The sequence below is a fragment of the Anguilla rostrata genome, chromosome 1 (assembly GCF_018555375.3).
Source record: "Anguilla rostrata isolate EN2019 chromosome 1, ASM1855537v3, whole genome shotgun sequence".
Taxonomy (NCBI): Eukaryota; Metazoa; Chordata; class Actinopteri; order Anguilliformes; family Anguillidae; genus Anguilla; species Anguilla rostrata.
The window spans coordinates 30832477-30849347 of record NC_057933.1 but is presented as its reverse complement, the minus strand read 5'-3'; the positions used below and the strand labels follow the sequence as shown (position 1 = coordinate 30849347).

Genomic DNA, 16871 nt, shown 5'->3' with positions numbered 1-16871 from the left:
CATAGCTGATTTGTAGTGCCTGAGTAGTGGGGGGCCATAGGAACCCACCTACCAAATTTGGTTGGTCTAGGACTTATGGTTGCTGAGCAGAGAATAATAATAATAATAATAATAATAATAATAATAATAATAATAACAGATATAGGGTTCCAGCAGCATATGTCTGCAGCAGCGCCTATTCTTCACTGATTCCTATGAACAACTCAGGATTATTTAGCTCGTATGCAGCCTGTGTGAGACAGTAGACCGTATATACCTCCCCTTTGCCGGTGTTACTGTCGTCTCCCGAATCACAATGAAGCTCGACGAGAAGCATCCAGGTTAGCCAATGCAGAACCAAGAGAAGAGGCGAGGGGCGGAGGCAAGGCGGGCCACAGAAATAGGGTGTTGTCAATGGCCTTCTCTATCGTGGACAAGTAGCCTTTAATAAGAATTGACGGGAAAGCGTAGTTGTTACGTCGGTAAATAAACAAACTTGTAACTTTTGAAAATACTTGTGCCTTTCCGAGTCGAGTTCCATAAGTATTTGGTGTGAAGAGGGATGCTAACCATTTCAGTTGGCTAGCTAGCAGCTTGCTAGCTAGCTAGTTTGCAGAGTACCGGCTTGAGACTGGGAGCCATTTTGTCCCGTCTGGCAGAAAGGAGTAGGAAATAAATTTATGAGCAACATTTTGAGCTGGCTTGCTAAGTAGTTAGCGCACGTAAGTAAGAGAAACGCTAGAAACTTTGTTAAGCCGGTCGTTCTGCCTCACAGAGTTAGCAGACATAGTCAAATTAGCTAGCTATTTTAAAGAAACTAGCGCCAGCTACTCCGTCTGGCTACGTTACTGGATAGTTCGATTGGTATCATCTGGTATTTTCGGCGATTAGCCATTGTTTGGACAGACCTCGGTGCAATAATTACATAACGTTTAGTTTGTTAAATGCCAAATGGCGAAGAAGACCTACGACCTGTTGTTCAAACTGCTCCTGATCGGGGATTCGGGTGTGGGAAAGACCTGTGTGCTGTTTCGCTTCTCCGACGACGCGTTTAATACCACCTTCATTTCCACTATCGGTAAGATGCTCTCGTGGTTTTGTTTTTAGCCTCCTGGCTACTACTAGCTTTGCTCGTGGTATAGTGTTTTTAATTGATGGCTGATCTAGCATTTAGCGAGTCTTTTATCTCGTTCCCTTGCTAATCTCAAGAAAACTTGTTACACAGAAGGGTAACGTTAGCTACATTTCGCAAGGGATTTAGCTAGTACTGATTAACTTCATTTTCTCGTCACAAAGCATATCTATAAGTTAGCAAGCAAGCTATGTGTATAGCTAATCACACAATGTAACATTTTGTTTGTCAGTTTACTCTTGACCAGCCAAACAGGACGTGTTGCGATAAACAAAATAATGTTAGCTAGCTAGCTAATCTAGGTAAAGTTAGTTCTGCATTCCAAAAGTACTTACAGCATGGAACTTGGGGTGTTGGGGTTATGTTTTGAGAAAATTGATTGTGTTGCGAAGTTGCTAGTAAATGTTAGCTAACGTTAGCGGTGTTGGGCCTTCTTTAACAGCAAATGGTTGGAGGCAAATCTGAGTCCTGATGAATTTCGTAACCAGACTAGTTGTGTTGTTGCACGTCAATTTTTGTTACCAAACTTCTCGCACAAAATTCACATTTTTTAAAGACAAGCGATAATTCTCATCTCCATAGCAAAATTTACTGCCTGTGCATCTAGTTTTAACTAAAAATAACGACGGGGGCTATTTCATATTAGTTAACTTAATGGTTGGTGAACTTAAATAATGAACAAAACTGACAGTACGCGCCAAGGTGAATAGCCTACTAACGTTATTTAAGAATAGTACAGCACTTGCACGACACCCACATATAATTAACCCACACTTCACCGTAGGTAGTAATGTAGCTACTCACCCCAGTGAAAATGGTTGGGTTTCCATAAGTGATGTCGACATGTGCAACAAGAAAATAGATAAGGGTAGTGGGTGAAAAGGATACCGAATGCAGATCTATGATTTGAGTTTGTTACTGTATCAGATAGGTATACATTTACACGTTTCCGTATGACGCTATGTTTTGCTTGTGGCCGTCCATCAGTTAACACAAAGGAAAGGAAGCTGGATTTGGTGGTAATTTAGATTTGTCACTGTTTATGGGAGTTTCGTCCATGCTCACTTTAACGCACTGGCACTGGAAGAACGAGCTAGCTACATTCCAAAGGTGTCTGGTCTCTAGGGGATCAGTGTTCTGGGGAATCTTTAAGGAAGGATTTATGGCAGGGATTATTTGCTCCCTGGTCACAATTTTAAATTGGTAGACCGTTTAAGTCTTTTCTCCCCCCCACTCCTGAAATCCTATGGTCATGTACACTCTGCAAATTTACAGTCTACATACAGGACACTAACGGTGAGGCTGTCAGAGTGAGGGTGGGAGAAAAGTTTTACCTTAAAAAAAAAAAAAGATCTGGATCCTAGGGTATTTGCTGTTCAAATAAAAAAACGCCATAACATGGCACACTAAAGAATTTTGGGGGCATACTTGATTCTGATGACTGTTTTACTGATGAACTTTGTCATTTTGCTGGTTGTGTTGACCGCCAGAGTTGTGATGTTTTTAAATATTCCCAGAACCCATGCCCTGGAACTCTCTTAAAGTTACTATTACCTTGCCACTATTTTCATGGCACCTGGTCAAAGTTGTTGGGGGAAAAAACATGTAGCCTACTTTGAGAATATCTTCTGTCCTGGACATTTTTAATTCTTAAAAGTAGAAGGATATTATAGCAGAATGTGTTAAAATGAATGGAACAATTAGATACAGTTCTGTTTAACTTCTAAAGCTTTTTCTTTCCTGAGACACATTCACTAAGATATTTTACAGAATATCAAGAAATAGGAAAACCGAGAGACAGCTTGAACCTCAAAACAACAGCAAATGCGATTAAAAAAAAAAAAAAAATAAAAATTGGCTAAATGGTAACAGGAAGCTAATGGGAAATCTGTCAGAACATATAACAAACATATAACATGTTTGTGCTGTTTGTAGTCTAATGTGTTAAGCTATCTGGTAAGAGACAACCCATGCAAAGAGGCGTATATTAGGCTACTATGCAGGTCAGAAGAGCAAGGCACGGTTGTGTAATGGAATAGGCCTGAACCAGCAGAGGGTCAGTGGTCTGTGAACTCGGTGTGGTGGAAGTAGGCAGAAGCCCAAGGGAAGAGAGCAGAAATGGAGATTGGTCTTGACTCTGATAATTACCATCTTATGTTTTGCACATGTAGAGGCCTGAGTGTAAATTGGAAACACCCCCAGGGTGGCAATGTATCTAAGAGATTTGAAGAAAGGGGCGTACACAGCCATGAGGGTGATCCTGAACTGAACTGACTCTCTGAAACAACACAATATAACAGCAAACCAAACAAGACCAGGTCAAAACCTAGTAGCCTATATGGCTGGACCAGCCGGCCAGTGGTGTGACTTCATAACTTGGCCGACCAGTGGTGTAACTTCATCACTCACCCAGTCACTCAGTCAGTCATAGACATTTGCGTTTGTAGGGCTTGCCTTGCTGTTGTGGTCCAGCCAAAAAAGTGTTCGCATGCAGTGACAGGGCCGGAGCACCACAGGTACAGCTCAGCTGACCTTTATGGTCCTGATCCACATTTCCCTGCACATCTTTCACTGTAAGATTGACTAAAAAGGTGAGTTCTGAGCCTGCACATCCAAACTGTGTTTGAAGTTCAAACTTAAGGGAAATTATTCCATAAAACATGAGCTCTGTAGGAGAAGACTCTGCCCCTAGTGTAAATTTAGCTATTCTTGGAACTTGCAAATAGTGCATGGAGTAGTTGAATGCAGAATAAAGGATGTAAGACATTCATTTAAAAGTCTCACAAGTTCAGAGAAGAACCTTGTCATCAATTTTAAATTTAACACCAATCAATGATGGTTCAGATTTCTTAGTTTTTTTAAAAGTACCGTAGCAGCTGCATTCTGTACCAGCTGGGGACTTCAAGATTGAATTGGTGCAGCCAGATAGTAAAGCAATACAGTTGTCCAGCAATGTTATATAAGCATGAACCCATTTTCTTGGCATCATGCAGGGACAAAATCATCCTCAATTTGGATATACTCATGAGGTGAAAAAAGGCCTCTTATGATAGTATGTCTGCTTGAAAGGAGTGAGTAGAGTTCATAGTTACGCCAGGGTTTTTAATGACCACATTAGCTGAGAGTGAAGCCATGTAAATTCAACGAAAAATGTAAGTGACACAAGCATGTTTGCGTAAAGATAATATTATTAAATTCTAGGCCATTTTTTATTTACTCGGTGCATCCAGTGGCTAAATATATTGGCCACATGGTGTGGGTCAGTTCACTCATCCGAAACATATAATGAGCTCGTCTTACTTGAACTTTAGTGGGTAAGAATGAAAGTTATGCTGTTACTTTGGCTGTTTAGTTTGAATATGTTACCAAAATGCAGCTCCTCCTGCCAGCTGAACTTTGAAACAGACAGACCGTTTCACTTGCATCATTATGTGATTTGCCAGCAATCCCTCTGCAGTTTCTCTTCATTTAAGCCTCGAGTCACTGGCTGTCCTGCTTTATCCTTAAGCACTCATCTGCTGAGTGGGCCATTTCTTGCTGTTGCATTTTCTGTGCACTTAACAAGTGCCACCTCAACACTGGGGTCTTGCCAGTTTGTTTTGTGTCTTGTTTTTGAATGATTTTGTACCTTCTAAAGACGTTTTGAGCCTGCTGGGTTTTTCCTGCATTGGAATGTCTTAGGTGGGCCACCTAAGTATTTTTTCAAGTGCCAATAGGATAAATTATGCAATAAAATAAATAAAAAAATCACCCATTTATTGGTATAGTTTGGTCTTGAATGATATTGCATTTTATGTTTTTAAAGTTTTGACTGCTTATGAGTTTATGTGCAACCTTAGACACACTCTGTTGACAAAGAGTGCCGACGACTACACATGCCACTCAGATGTCCGCTATTGATGTGATTTGGAACAGAAACCACCTGCCTTCATAAATTTTGGCAGTTTTGTGTCTTTAAGGGGCAATTGTCGCTTTATTTACGAGTCATCTGCTGGCTTTTAACGTGCATGTATACGTCATTGTGTGAGGTAACTGGACATAATTCCATGAAAATATCCCAAATATGTGTTAATGGTTTATGCAAATATGCGATTTATTTTAACTGCAGTTGAATAGGAAATGGTTTGGGATTTGCAATTTTGTGCAAATACCCAAGTTATGTGATAATCCGTGATGCAATTAAGTGGATTCTACTCCGTTGTCATTAACCTACACTGTTTTTGCCAGATGTACAGATTGAACTGAGAAATAAAATTCTGGAAAAACTTATGTTGTTACAAGGTGCATGTAACACCAGTGACAAAAATGATGATCAAAGCATTCTTTGAGTGAATGTAAAAAATATTGAAATACTTTGTGTGGATTCATTAAGTCACAAGGTTAATATTGTACCCTAAGTTTTGAGTGGCAAAAAAGAAATGCATTTCAAGACATATTGCAATTTCAAATACCACTATTCCTGTAGAATGACCCCTTAATCCTTCAGTATGAGCTATACTGTGATATGGTGAACCATCTCATTAATCTGGACAAAAGTGATCTGGATTTTATAGTCCTGCCTTGAGAAATCTGGATTGACTTTTTCTTGAATATAATTTGTTATAAGTGAAGGGCACGTTGGTTTGAAGACACCAGTACAAATTCTCATCAGGAGAGAAAAGAAGCTGCTGTTCTAAAGGGTGAAGATGATGAACCAAAGCTTATAGCCTATACCCTAACAGAGTGCATTGACCCACCCACCTAATGGCTTGTTTGAGGCGTGAGTAGGTAAAAATTTTCTCTCTCTTTCAGGAATTGATTTCAAGATCAAAACGGTTGAATTACAAGGAAAGAAGATTAAACTGCAGATATGGTGAGTGAACATCATTTTGAAGTTGAATTAAACACAATTTACAGTCAGCAGGATGGTTCTCATCTTTTTGTGTATCAGCAACCTCCTTGTGGAGATGCCTGCAGTCTTTGTGTTTACTGCCAATGAAATTTACTCTTCCAGCCAATGGCTGTTCAGCTGGTAGACTACAGAGTAAAACCATGTGGTGGATGGCAACACAAACCCCGAAGGAGAGTGCTTGTCTGTCTGCCTTCTCCCAGAGGGAAGATGGTGGTTGTGATGAGACTGGCCAACGAATAAGATTGTACGTTGAAAATTGAGAAGACTTGATGATTGGTTTAAAAATGAAAACTTGGAAGGTCTTCTCAGGTTTAACCATAAATCATTGTGATCTAGCATACTTTGCTAAACAACACCCTTCAACACTTAAACCATAGTTGTAGCTACTGTCGTAAATAAAGATAACAGAAGTGCAATCTGGTGTTTTAGTTTTTTTTTACTGTACTGATTACTGCAGTTGATAATAAGTGGTCACCACTGGTGCGTTTCTCCAACCAAACACTTATTTTGAACGTATAAATAGAGTAGGCTAATATTTGCAGTACAAATAACCCATTAATATTTTTGCAAAGGCAGTGGAATTTCCCGTCAACTTTGAAATTTTCCACTGAATTTTTCCATGGGAGTTTTGTCTTGGCCACTTTGGGGATTTATATTTTTCTTTCTTAATTGTGTACATGCCAGCACACTGTTCTCATTTTGGATCAGATCTACCCCTAAAATCACGAATATAGTGTGATTTAGAATTTTTTTCTTTTGGATGAATGATTAGCAGTGATGGACGAAGTACACAAATCCTGTACTTGAGTGAAAGTACAGATACCCTTGCTAAATATTACTTCACTAAAAGTAGAAGTCTTCAATTTAAATTTCTACTTGAGTCAAAGTACAAAACTACCTGCTTTTAAAAATACTTAGCCTAAATGCAAAAAGTAAAAGTAGTATTATTTAGTATGGTTATGTTTGTCAGGGGTTTCTGACATGACAATTTTAAAATACAGCAGGCAAACTAAATTGTTTACCTCCTAACATACTGTATGTAAGAGTGAAAACTATGGTATAAATACAAATTCACAGTTTAATAAAAATGGAACAAAGGCACCATCGATTCCAATATTTCACTATCAAATATCAAAATACATTGAGGTTTCCTGGCGACTTAGCCACCAGAAAGGATATAGCACAGGCAACAGGTCATAGCTTATTGCGGAAGTGAATGCTATAAAAACGCTATTCCAAATGAAAAATTACTAATGAAAACGATGTCAGCTAGGTATATCAACAAACATATGTCTTATGCATACCCAGAAGTCCTCAATAATAATAGTATTTCCCAAGAAATTACGAAAAATCATTGACAACGTTTCGTCAGGTGCAGCGTCTTTGAACACAGAGTGAATGCGATGATGAGGACTTTCGGTTGACCTATAAAACGCTATTCCAAAAGCAAAATCAGACATGTTATACATGGTTAGAAAGCTTATACTCTCACCTACTGAATAAATGAATTCTCAATAAAGCCAGACTGTACTAAAAAGGGCAACAACGCAGTAAATAACACACGTGCAGAATCTTCTGGTCCGGTCTTACTCCAGAAAACGGCTTGTAACACCACACGTTGCTTTCGGTGTTGTCATCCTTTGTAGTACAATCTGGCTTGATCTACAGTTAATCGATCTAATAGGTGACAGAATAAGCTTTCTAACGACGTACAATATGTCTAATTTTACTTTTGTAATACCGTTTTATATTCCAGTGTATTCTAAAGTTTTGTCTCATTATAGCTGCATTACGAATTCAGTCTGTGGTAGCACTGAAAGCAACGCTTTATCACCCCAACTCGTAGGTAAAAGACACTGCACCTGGTGAAATTTTATCGATGAATTTAGTTGTTTCTTGGAAAATACTATTATTCTTCAGAAATTCTGAGTGTGGCCGAGGCATATGTTTGCTGATAGACCGAGCCGATATACTGTTTTAAGATGTACTTGGACTGTTAAGCTGTCTCTCTGTTCCAAATCGCCTGTCTATACTCGCCTTCCCGCCTAGCTAAACGTCTTTGGTTCAAAGTGTCATGAGCTGATCGAAACGCGCGCTGCGCCCTGATTGGTAGGCATCAGTATGAATGTGATGTCATATTATTATTCTATAGGATCTTTTAGACAATCCATTGCTGCCATCTTGACCAGGACTCCCTGGCAGAAGAGATATTGTATCTCAATGGGACCTTTCTGGTTAAATAAAGGATAATAAATAATAAATAAATAGATTTTCTCCACAGCAAAGTAACGAGTAACAGACAGATATTGCACAAAAGTAGTGGAGTAAAAAGTAGGATATTTTGTTTGAAATGTAGTGGAGTGAAAGTAAAAAGTCTCCCAAAATGGAAACACTTGAGTAAAGTACAGATACTTGAAAAAGGTACTTAAGTACAGTAATGAAGTACATGTACTTCGTTACTGTCCACCACTGGTGATTAAGTGCCCTGTAGCAGCAATAGAGCATCAGTGTACAGTTGATGCTTTTATCACATGTATGCTGGGAAAGCTTCAGCTATCTTGTAACTGCTATTTAACATTGGGATCTTGAGTTCTCTCGTGGACAAGTTAAACTAATAAAGTCTATCGAGTTAAGCTGTTCTATGCCCTTTTTTATGGCATTTTTATGCCTCCGCGACGGCACAGCCGTGGCCGGAGGCATTATGTTTTCGGGTGGTCCGTCTGTCCGTCCATCCCGATTCTCGTAAATGCAGTATCTCGGGAATGCCTTGAAGGAATTTCTTCAAATTTGGCACAAACGTCCACTTGGACTCAAGGATGAACTGATTAGATTTTGGTGGTCAAAGGTCAAGGTCACTGTGACTTCACAAAACACGTTTCTGCCTTGAGGGAATTTCTTCACATTTGGCACACACATCCACTTGGACTCAAGGATGAACAAATTATATTTTGGTGGTCAAAGGTCTGTGACCTCCCAAAACACGTTTTTGGCCATAACTCAAGAATTAATACGCTAATTATGACAAAGTTTCACATAAATGTCTAATAGGATAAAATGATGAAGTGATGACATTTTATATCCAAACGGTCAAACAGAGCACTGGCTACTGGTTGACGGAGGCATACAACCATGAGGCGATATTTCTAGTTTAAAAAATAATATGGGAATATGGGAGCATTTTAGAAGAATGGCTAGTTAGTGTGCAGTTTCATGTTCTTAATTTCTAATCAGTGCAAGTTCGCTAGTGAGCGTACAAGGTGTATTGAAGCTAACATTACTATATTTGTGTACATAGTGAACAGAACAGGAGGGTTAGTATGGACTCCACCGCAAAAGAAAAGGAAATGTCTGTGGAACAAAAGACGTTGGGAACCGTTGGGCTGATGGATTGCACGTGGCACTCTAATTACAGCATTGGGCAGATGCACTGCCCACGTATTTATGCTCAATTCTGCTAAGACACGAGAACGACAGACATGTGAATGACAGTTTTAAATGTTTTTTTTTTTCAATTTTATAAGATTTTCAGATTTATAATATACAAACAATTAATTAAAAACAAAATATTAATAAATACAGGTGAGGTGGGGCCCGTGGAGCGCTATCCACATGCTCAATGTGAGCCGCGACGTCAGCGGTTCGAATCCGACCACCGACCTTTGTCGCACGTCTCTCCCTCTCACTCCTCCTAATTCTTCCTGTCTCTCTACACTGTTCTATCAAATAAAGCTGAAAAAGCTTTAAAAAAAACAGATGAGGGGTAAGGGGGTAAATCTAATGGTAAATGGGGGTAAGTCGAATGGTAAATGGCAAATGTCCGTTTCTGTTGCTGAAGACCCATGGCTATTACTTGTTCCGACTCGTACCCGAGAGAGGAGTGCTGTGGATTCGAACCCGTTCAGGTCTTGGGTCTTACCTTGGGTTTTCCGGTCCGCGTGGACCCGTGAAGACCTTCAGTTCTTTTTTCAGAATAAATATTTTGGTTTAAATTTAATTTCCTGACTCATGTTTAGGAAAATTAGGGATTGGTTCATAGAGCCCAGCAGTGAAATGTGATGAAAATACCTTAAATGTTTTACAGGTTTTGTGGTCTACTTCAAATCACAAAAGCGACAATCTGTTAACTTTGTATATGGTACAATTCAGGATATGCTGATATATATTCCATATACTTTAGGACTAATCAGTGATAATGGATGTGTAAGCAAAGAGTAGAGACAGAAATGTCTGTATTTTCAGATTCTTCAGGAAAAAATGATTAATCCACCATTTTAATGATAAATATTGATAAACAGGCTGTCAAGAAGATCGGCAAGCTGTTTTTTTTAACGTAATAGTGGTCTTTGCTTTACATTTGCATTATTTTAGAACGCATTAAGGACTAAATAGCATTGCTCATGTCTTGCCCCTGTATGTGTGTGTGTGTGAAAGTGTGCGTGCGTTTTCAGTATATGCACACACACACACACATCTATAGTTTTGTTTTTTGGTGGAAAAACTTAACTATAATCACTATAACAGGAAATTTAGTTTGTTTTTGTTCTTCAACTTCAGTCTAAAAGCTTCTCAGGGTCCCTTTTGTTTGTTTTTTATTTAAACTTTATTTCACCAGGCAGGTCAATTAGGGACATATTGTTATTTACAGTGATGGTCTGGAAAATTGACTCCCTTGACTCCAGTGAGAAAATAGCTTTCTATCAGCAGATAAATGTAAAATAAATGAATGACTCTTTCCCCAGGGACACAGCAGGCCAAGAGCGGTTTCACACCATCACAACCTCCTACTACAGAGGCGCCATGGGAATCATGCTGGTGTACGACATCACAAACGCAAAGAGCTTCGAGAACATCAGCAAGTGGCTGCGGAACATAGATGAGGTGAGCACCGAACGGTCTCTTGCACCAAGAAGGCACTATTCCTCATTCTGTTTTTGTCCCTCTTGTTTTGAATGTTTCTCTGTTGGTTTACATTCCCAGTAACAACCAACCGGCTGTCCACGGCAGGCTTAAAAATTAGTCTTGTCGGCTCATTCTGTCAAGACTGTGTTCTGGTGTGTGGATGGGTCCCATAGTGTGGTATCAAATTCTGACCATCCCAGTACTGTCTGTGGATGGCTGCCATGCAGGTGAGCATAGTTAGCCATAGCTTCACCAGGGAACGGTGAGATTTTAGTTCATGAGACTTCCTCCTCCTGCGCTAGCAACCTTCTCTGTTCGGTTGGGACCCACAATGTCTGCGTAAACCCAGACTTCTCTGGCCTGATGTCTGCACAGACTTAAATGCTGGACTGCAGTGACTTCACATTTTTCTCAGGGAGGGAAATATGTTCTTGTTTGCTCTTTACTGGATTTGGCTTGTTGAACCTGAACTGAAACCACTTAGGCATTACAGATTAGTAGAAATTATTGGTAAAATAAAATAAAAAACTATGAATTAGTCATGTTACATTGGCTCTCTTGGCTATGAAACTATGAAATTTAGCAGATAAATTAAACTTTATCTGGTATACACATCTCCTACAAATTCTGTAGGGTTTCTATCGGGGTTGGGTATCAAAAAACGGTGGCAACAGACACTGACCGAAATATGTCGATCCTAGCGAGTATCAAAAAATGTTTGGGGAAACGGTGCCAGATTTCAGTACTATATGGTACTTTCCAACACAAATGCTATTTTTACAGCTAGCCAATACTGCTGCCATTGTTGTATCCAGGCAACAGGCCTGACAAATCAACATGAATCTCCTTGGGTAAGAAATGTGATGCTGTGCCTTGAAGTTAAAGTACCCCTCCGGATGTATTGTAAAACCTTAAGAATATTCTATGTTGAATACTGATTAGTTTAATATGGTTTTTCCACCAGAAATGTTCAATAAACTACTGAAAATGGCTTGGTAGCATCTCTACACCTTTACCTTCATTGGGAATGCCAGAATCTATGAATATGCAAATGAACTCCTACTTTCTGCTGTGGTCTCAGGATATGTAGGCGGCACGACATCCAAATTCATAATATATCGCCTTCTGCATGAGCTTCTGGAAGTATTCATCTGTGTGAAATGGTTCGTTCGTCTACTCAAATCAACTGTGTTTCGGGGTTATTATCCACGTGTCGATCCTAAAACAACACACCAACTGTTACAACAGTGTCACTAGCTAGTCATCTTTCTGTGCACTAAGGTTTCAGTTTACCACGTCATTCTCCAGTAATTTGCAAGTGAGAGCTCTGGTGAAAGCGCCTGTACAAAAATCTATATGCTGAAAGTCATGCTTTCAATAGGAGTTCAAATACACATTTTTATGCCTCCGTGACGGCACAGCCATGGCCGGAGGCATTATGTTTTCGGGCTGTCCGTCCGTCCGTCCCGATTCTCTTAAACACGATATCTCAGGAACGCCTTGAGGGAATTTCTTCAAATTTGGCAGAAATGTCCACTTGGACTCAAGGATGAACTGATTAGATTTTGGTGGTCAAAGGTCAAGGTCACTCTGACCTCACGTCCGTCCCATTCTCTCGTGATTCTCTCGTGTGTATCTCTGGAACACCTTGAGGGAATTTTTTTAGATTTGGCCCAAACGTCCACTTGAACTCAAGGATGAACTGATTAGATTTTGGTGGTCAAAGGTCAAGGTCACTGTGCCCTCACAAAACATGTTCTTGCCTTGGTTGGCGGAGGCATACAACCGCGAGGCGGTATTTCTAGTTAAACCATAAAAAAACACATTTATTGGTTGAGGGGGTCTTTAGAATTCTAAATATGCAGCTCTCCAATTTCTATTTTCATGTTTTTATTCATTTATTTATTTATTTGCGGGATGAGAACTGGATAAAATGTCTATAGATAACAGTGGGTGGACACAGGAACAGAACCTCTGCGGGAGCATGTGGGAAAGGTCAGAAATGTTGCGAATGCTGGTGGGAATGGGATTCAAAAAACAGTTCCGTAGCTATGGTCCAGTGTTCCTTTTCTGATTTATTTTTGTATTTTGTTCAGTACTTATGGGTCAATGCACATGCTTAACTTGGGCCTGACGCACCGTTTCTCTTTTAGCATGCTAACGAAGATGTGGAGAGAATGCTGCTAGGCAACAAGTGCGACATCGAAGACAAGCGGGTCGTACCAAAGACAAAGGGAGAACAGGTGAGGTGGTCTGGTCTAATTTCCCCTGCACTTTTCCCCTTCCCAATGAGTTGTGTTGTCCTAGGCCAGTGGTTCACAACCTCGGTCCTGGAGAGCCCATGTGTATCCTGGTGTTTTTCCAACCACTGTTGCAATCCCAGAATTTAAAGAAGCTGTTAATTTTTCTTAATTTGGTGCTTTTCTTGTTTAGAGGAATTATTTACCCTCTTAATCCACATCATGTCATAAACGGCTATTCATGCCATGTAGAATAAATGTCCCATGTTCACATTGTGCTTATTGGGCTAAACTGAAAACAAATTATTTAAATGATAAAATTTAGGACTGAGATGAATCAGTAGGCTGGACACATGGTATGTTAGAATTCAAAGAACAAGTGATGACCCAAACCTGCATAATTTTGTGTAAGGAAACGATTATTAAAGAACTTAAATACGTGTGTTCAGCAACCTAATTAGGAGCCAATTGATTCTCCTCAGCTTTTGATTTGATCTGTTAAAACAATTTTGTTGCCTCTTTGTGCAATTATTTGCGAATATAGCCGGAAGTGAACATTTTAATTCTTCACGGCATGCATAGCTATCTCCTGCATGATGTGACTTAAGAGGGCAAATACTCACTCTAAATATGTAAAGCACCCAATTAAGACTGATTAACAGCTTGTCAAAATTTTGGGATTGCTACTGCGTTTGGAACAAAAATCAGCATGCACAGGGGGTCGCCATATGTTGAGAATGAGCTATGTAGCCTATGTGAGCTTAGATTCTTTTTTTGTACTTTTGGTTAATTTTTGGGTATTTAGAATGCCACTTCCTAGTAATTCCCACATCCTGGTCAGTTGTTCTTGGTTGCAAGCTAACATTATACTGGTCAGCAACTAGACTACGATCAAAGTTTCCCATAGTTTCACTAAACCTCAGTCATTAAAGAAACCTGCAAAGTAGCGTTTGTCAGGGGATCCAGATTTCCCCCAAAGCATTCCTGGAGTCATAGCTTGTTGCTGTTAGCCGCTTCTGCTGATTGGAAGAACATTACCAATGTCCGTTCATTTCTTCCAGATTGCAAAAGAACACGGCATCAGGTTTTTTGAAACGAGCGCGAAAGCGAACATCAACATCGAAAAGGCCTTCCTCACGCTAGCAGAAGACATACTTAGAAAGGTGAGCATTCATAATGGTATTGGGCATGTCCTTTGTTCCAGGCACTCTGAGATTAACCAGTCAGTGATGTAGGCAACGGTAACCGTGCGTGCCAAGTTTTTGTAGAAACGGAGGGGCTCGTTGAGGAAGGTATTCAGAAACGTGGTATAAGTGATGAGAATGAGGATGCGAGCTACATATTTCAAAGCACATTTCTTTAATTATTTTCTACTTAAGATTCTATAGTCTGTAGTAGAATATTAAATTAAAGTAACAGCCCCTAGATCTAATGCATCCTTGTCTTTATGTTGTCTCCGTAAGTGCAGCAACTCCTTAGGGAGTTGTCAGACTCGTACTTGCTCTCATTAATATTTTGATGGTAATTAGTAAGATATGTTAATGGGAGCAGTAGCTTTGGCCTTGGACAGGTTTGGCAGTGTTCATCTAGTAAGTGTCATGTAGTAAGATCATTACATCATTGTGCTTTTAGTTTTTTTAGTTTAGTTTCTTGAATATAGCCCTCCATTAATTTATTTAAATAAGTTTTCCAGTAAGAGGTGGGTCTACTGTTGATTAAAAAATAGACGTATGTGTCATGAGAATTTTTAAAAGGATTGTGTGTGTTTATATTTTCATGCTTTTATTCCTCATTGTGATTTTGTGGCAGTCGCCGGTGAAAGAGCCCAACAGTGAAAATGTAGATATCAGCAGTGGGAGCGGCATCACCGGGTGGAAGAGCAAGTGTTGCTGAACAACTCATCCCCCACTCTTCCTCTCTACACGCCCCTTTCCTCCTCCCTCTCTTTTCCATCCAAGTTTGGGAGTAAGCCTTGTCATCTGTTTTCCCTCATCCCTCACGCGCCATCTCTATCCTCTAACCACCGCTCTTCTGTTCTTCCACTCGCATCCGCTAGACGACAATGCGTTTTTTTTGGTTTTTTTATTTCAAAATATGTGTATACCTGTAGGCATAAAGAAATCATGTTATATTTTTTGTCATTTATTTTACAACAGAACTTTCACAGCACAGGGTTTCAACCGACCACCACTTTTTCACCGTTTTAATTTGTTAAAGTTGTTCAGTAAAAAAAAAAAAAAAGGGCCCAGGGTGAGTTCAGCGACCAAATCGCTGCCGTTTTTTGCACCGGTGCCCATGGGAGATGTAGTCCATTGCAGGCAGCTTTACAGCAAGCCCTGGACTGCACCTGTCAGCCCCTTTGTAGTCCTCTAAGCAGTGTTTCGCTTACTGGACTCACCCCAGATACACCTCAAGACTTGTACTATTGTGGGAAAAATAATTGCAAGAATAAAATCATGCAAATTTAGGATTTTGTATAGTGCAGTTGTAGAATGTCTGTTCTGTACAACTACTTTGTCATTTGCAGTTTGTATACAAACGTTACAAAATGAGTGTTGTATAGGTTTAGTGTTAAGTTTTCAGTGTCGGATTACATTTGTCCTGTGCCTTATGTGGATTAAGAGGAACATAACTTAGGGACAGGGGTGCCACTAAGGCCTGAGGTCCTTAACTCTGGTACTGGAAAGCTATGTCGGCTGCGTCTTTTCATGTAAAATCAAACAATGGTTGAGACTTACGAAAGCAAGAAAGATGACAACTCTGTAGTTATCAGCTACGTTCTGAGTACCTGTGAAAACCAGCACGCTCTGTGCATCTCCAGAGCTACAGTTAGGGGCCCCTTTCTTAGGTGTGGTGCATTGACCGATATTAACTTGACAGATTAATATAAAGTTCTTATACACTTAAAATGTATGAATAATCTAAAAAGGTTGGGCAGAAAAGTTTTAATTTCTCAAATTAGAGGAGGATGTTTTTTCACTGTGTTTTATTTTACAGTTACTGGGTATTTTTTTCCTTTAGTTATTTTCCTGCATGCTAATTTCTTTGGATTGGAAAACTTAATTTTGCCAAGTTGGTCCTCAAAAGAAATGGCACTAAACTTGCACAGTACTGGGAAGGGGGGGAATAGATAACTAGCTCTTTGGAAATTCAAACAATTTGCAGATCCATTAAAATAAGCTTGTTTAATATGTGGTGTTACTCCTTTATTTATCCATTTCTTTTTGTGTTCAGTTTAAATTTATCCAGTATTCGAAATGAACAGATGTGTTGTGTCTAAGATATAAGGCTCAGCATGCACTCATGATCAATTTTACCAAGCCACTCAGGGGGTCACTCCTAGTGAATGTACCAATGTAATTACTTTAGTTGGTTCAAGTATATGTGATGGCTTGTTTCAGAAGTAGTTTTCATTCTTCACAGCATCACTTGCATTACACATTCCCAAGGTGAATGGTGGATGATGGGTATGTTTTTACTTGGGAAATGCAGTTTCACGGCAGAAATGGAACTGATCACATGTAGGGCTGTGGCTACTGCATTGAAATGGCAGAAGTTAAGCCCATTTAGGGTTGCGTTTGGGTCGGTTGAGAACTGCTCTATGTATAATGTACTCTTTGTGACTGACACGCATTCTCGAGATGGGGCTGGAAAGATGGAACCTCAATGTTTGTATTTTCAAATGTGTCCAGTAGATGGTGTCAGTGTTACAGCTGATGTATTAAATCCT

At 39.7% G+C, this 16871-nt stretch overlaps 1 protein-coding gene across 1 annotated transcript; it reads left to right on the top strand.

The window, feature by feature from the left end:
- Window positions 1-340: 340 nt before the first annotated feature.
- On the top strand, window positions 341-16330 carry LOC135254209 (ras-related protein Rab-10-like). Its single transcript, XM_064334292.1, has 6 exons — window positions 341-1057; window positions 5903-5963; window positions 10742-10880; window positions 13055-13144; window positions 14203-14304; window positions 14951-16330. Exons 1-6 carry the CDS (start codon window positions 931-933, stop codon window positions 15032-15034), a joined length of 603 nt encoding a protein of 200 aa, XP_064190362.1. The 5' UTR covers window positions 341-930; the 3' UTR covers window positions 15035-16330.
- Window positions 16331-16871: the final 541 nt, after the last annotated feature.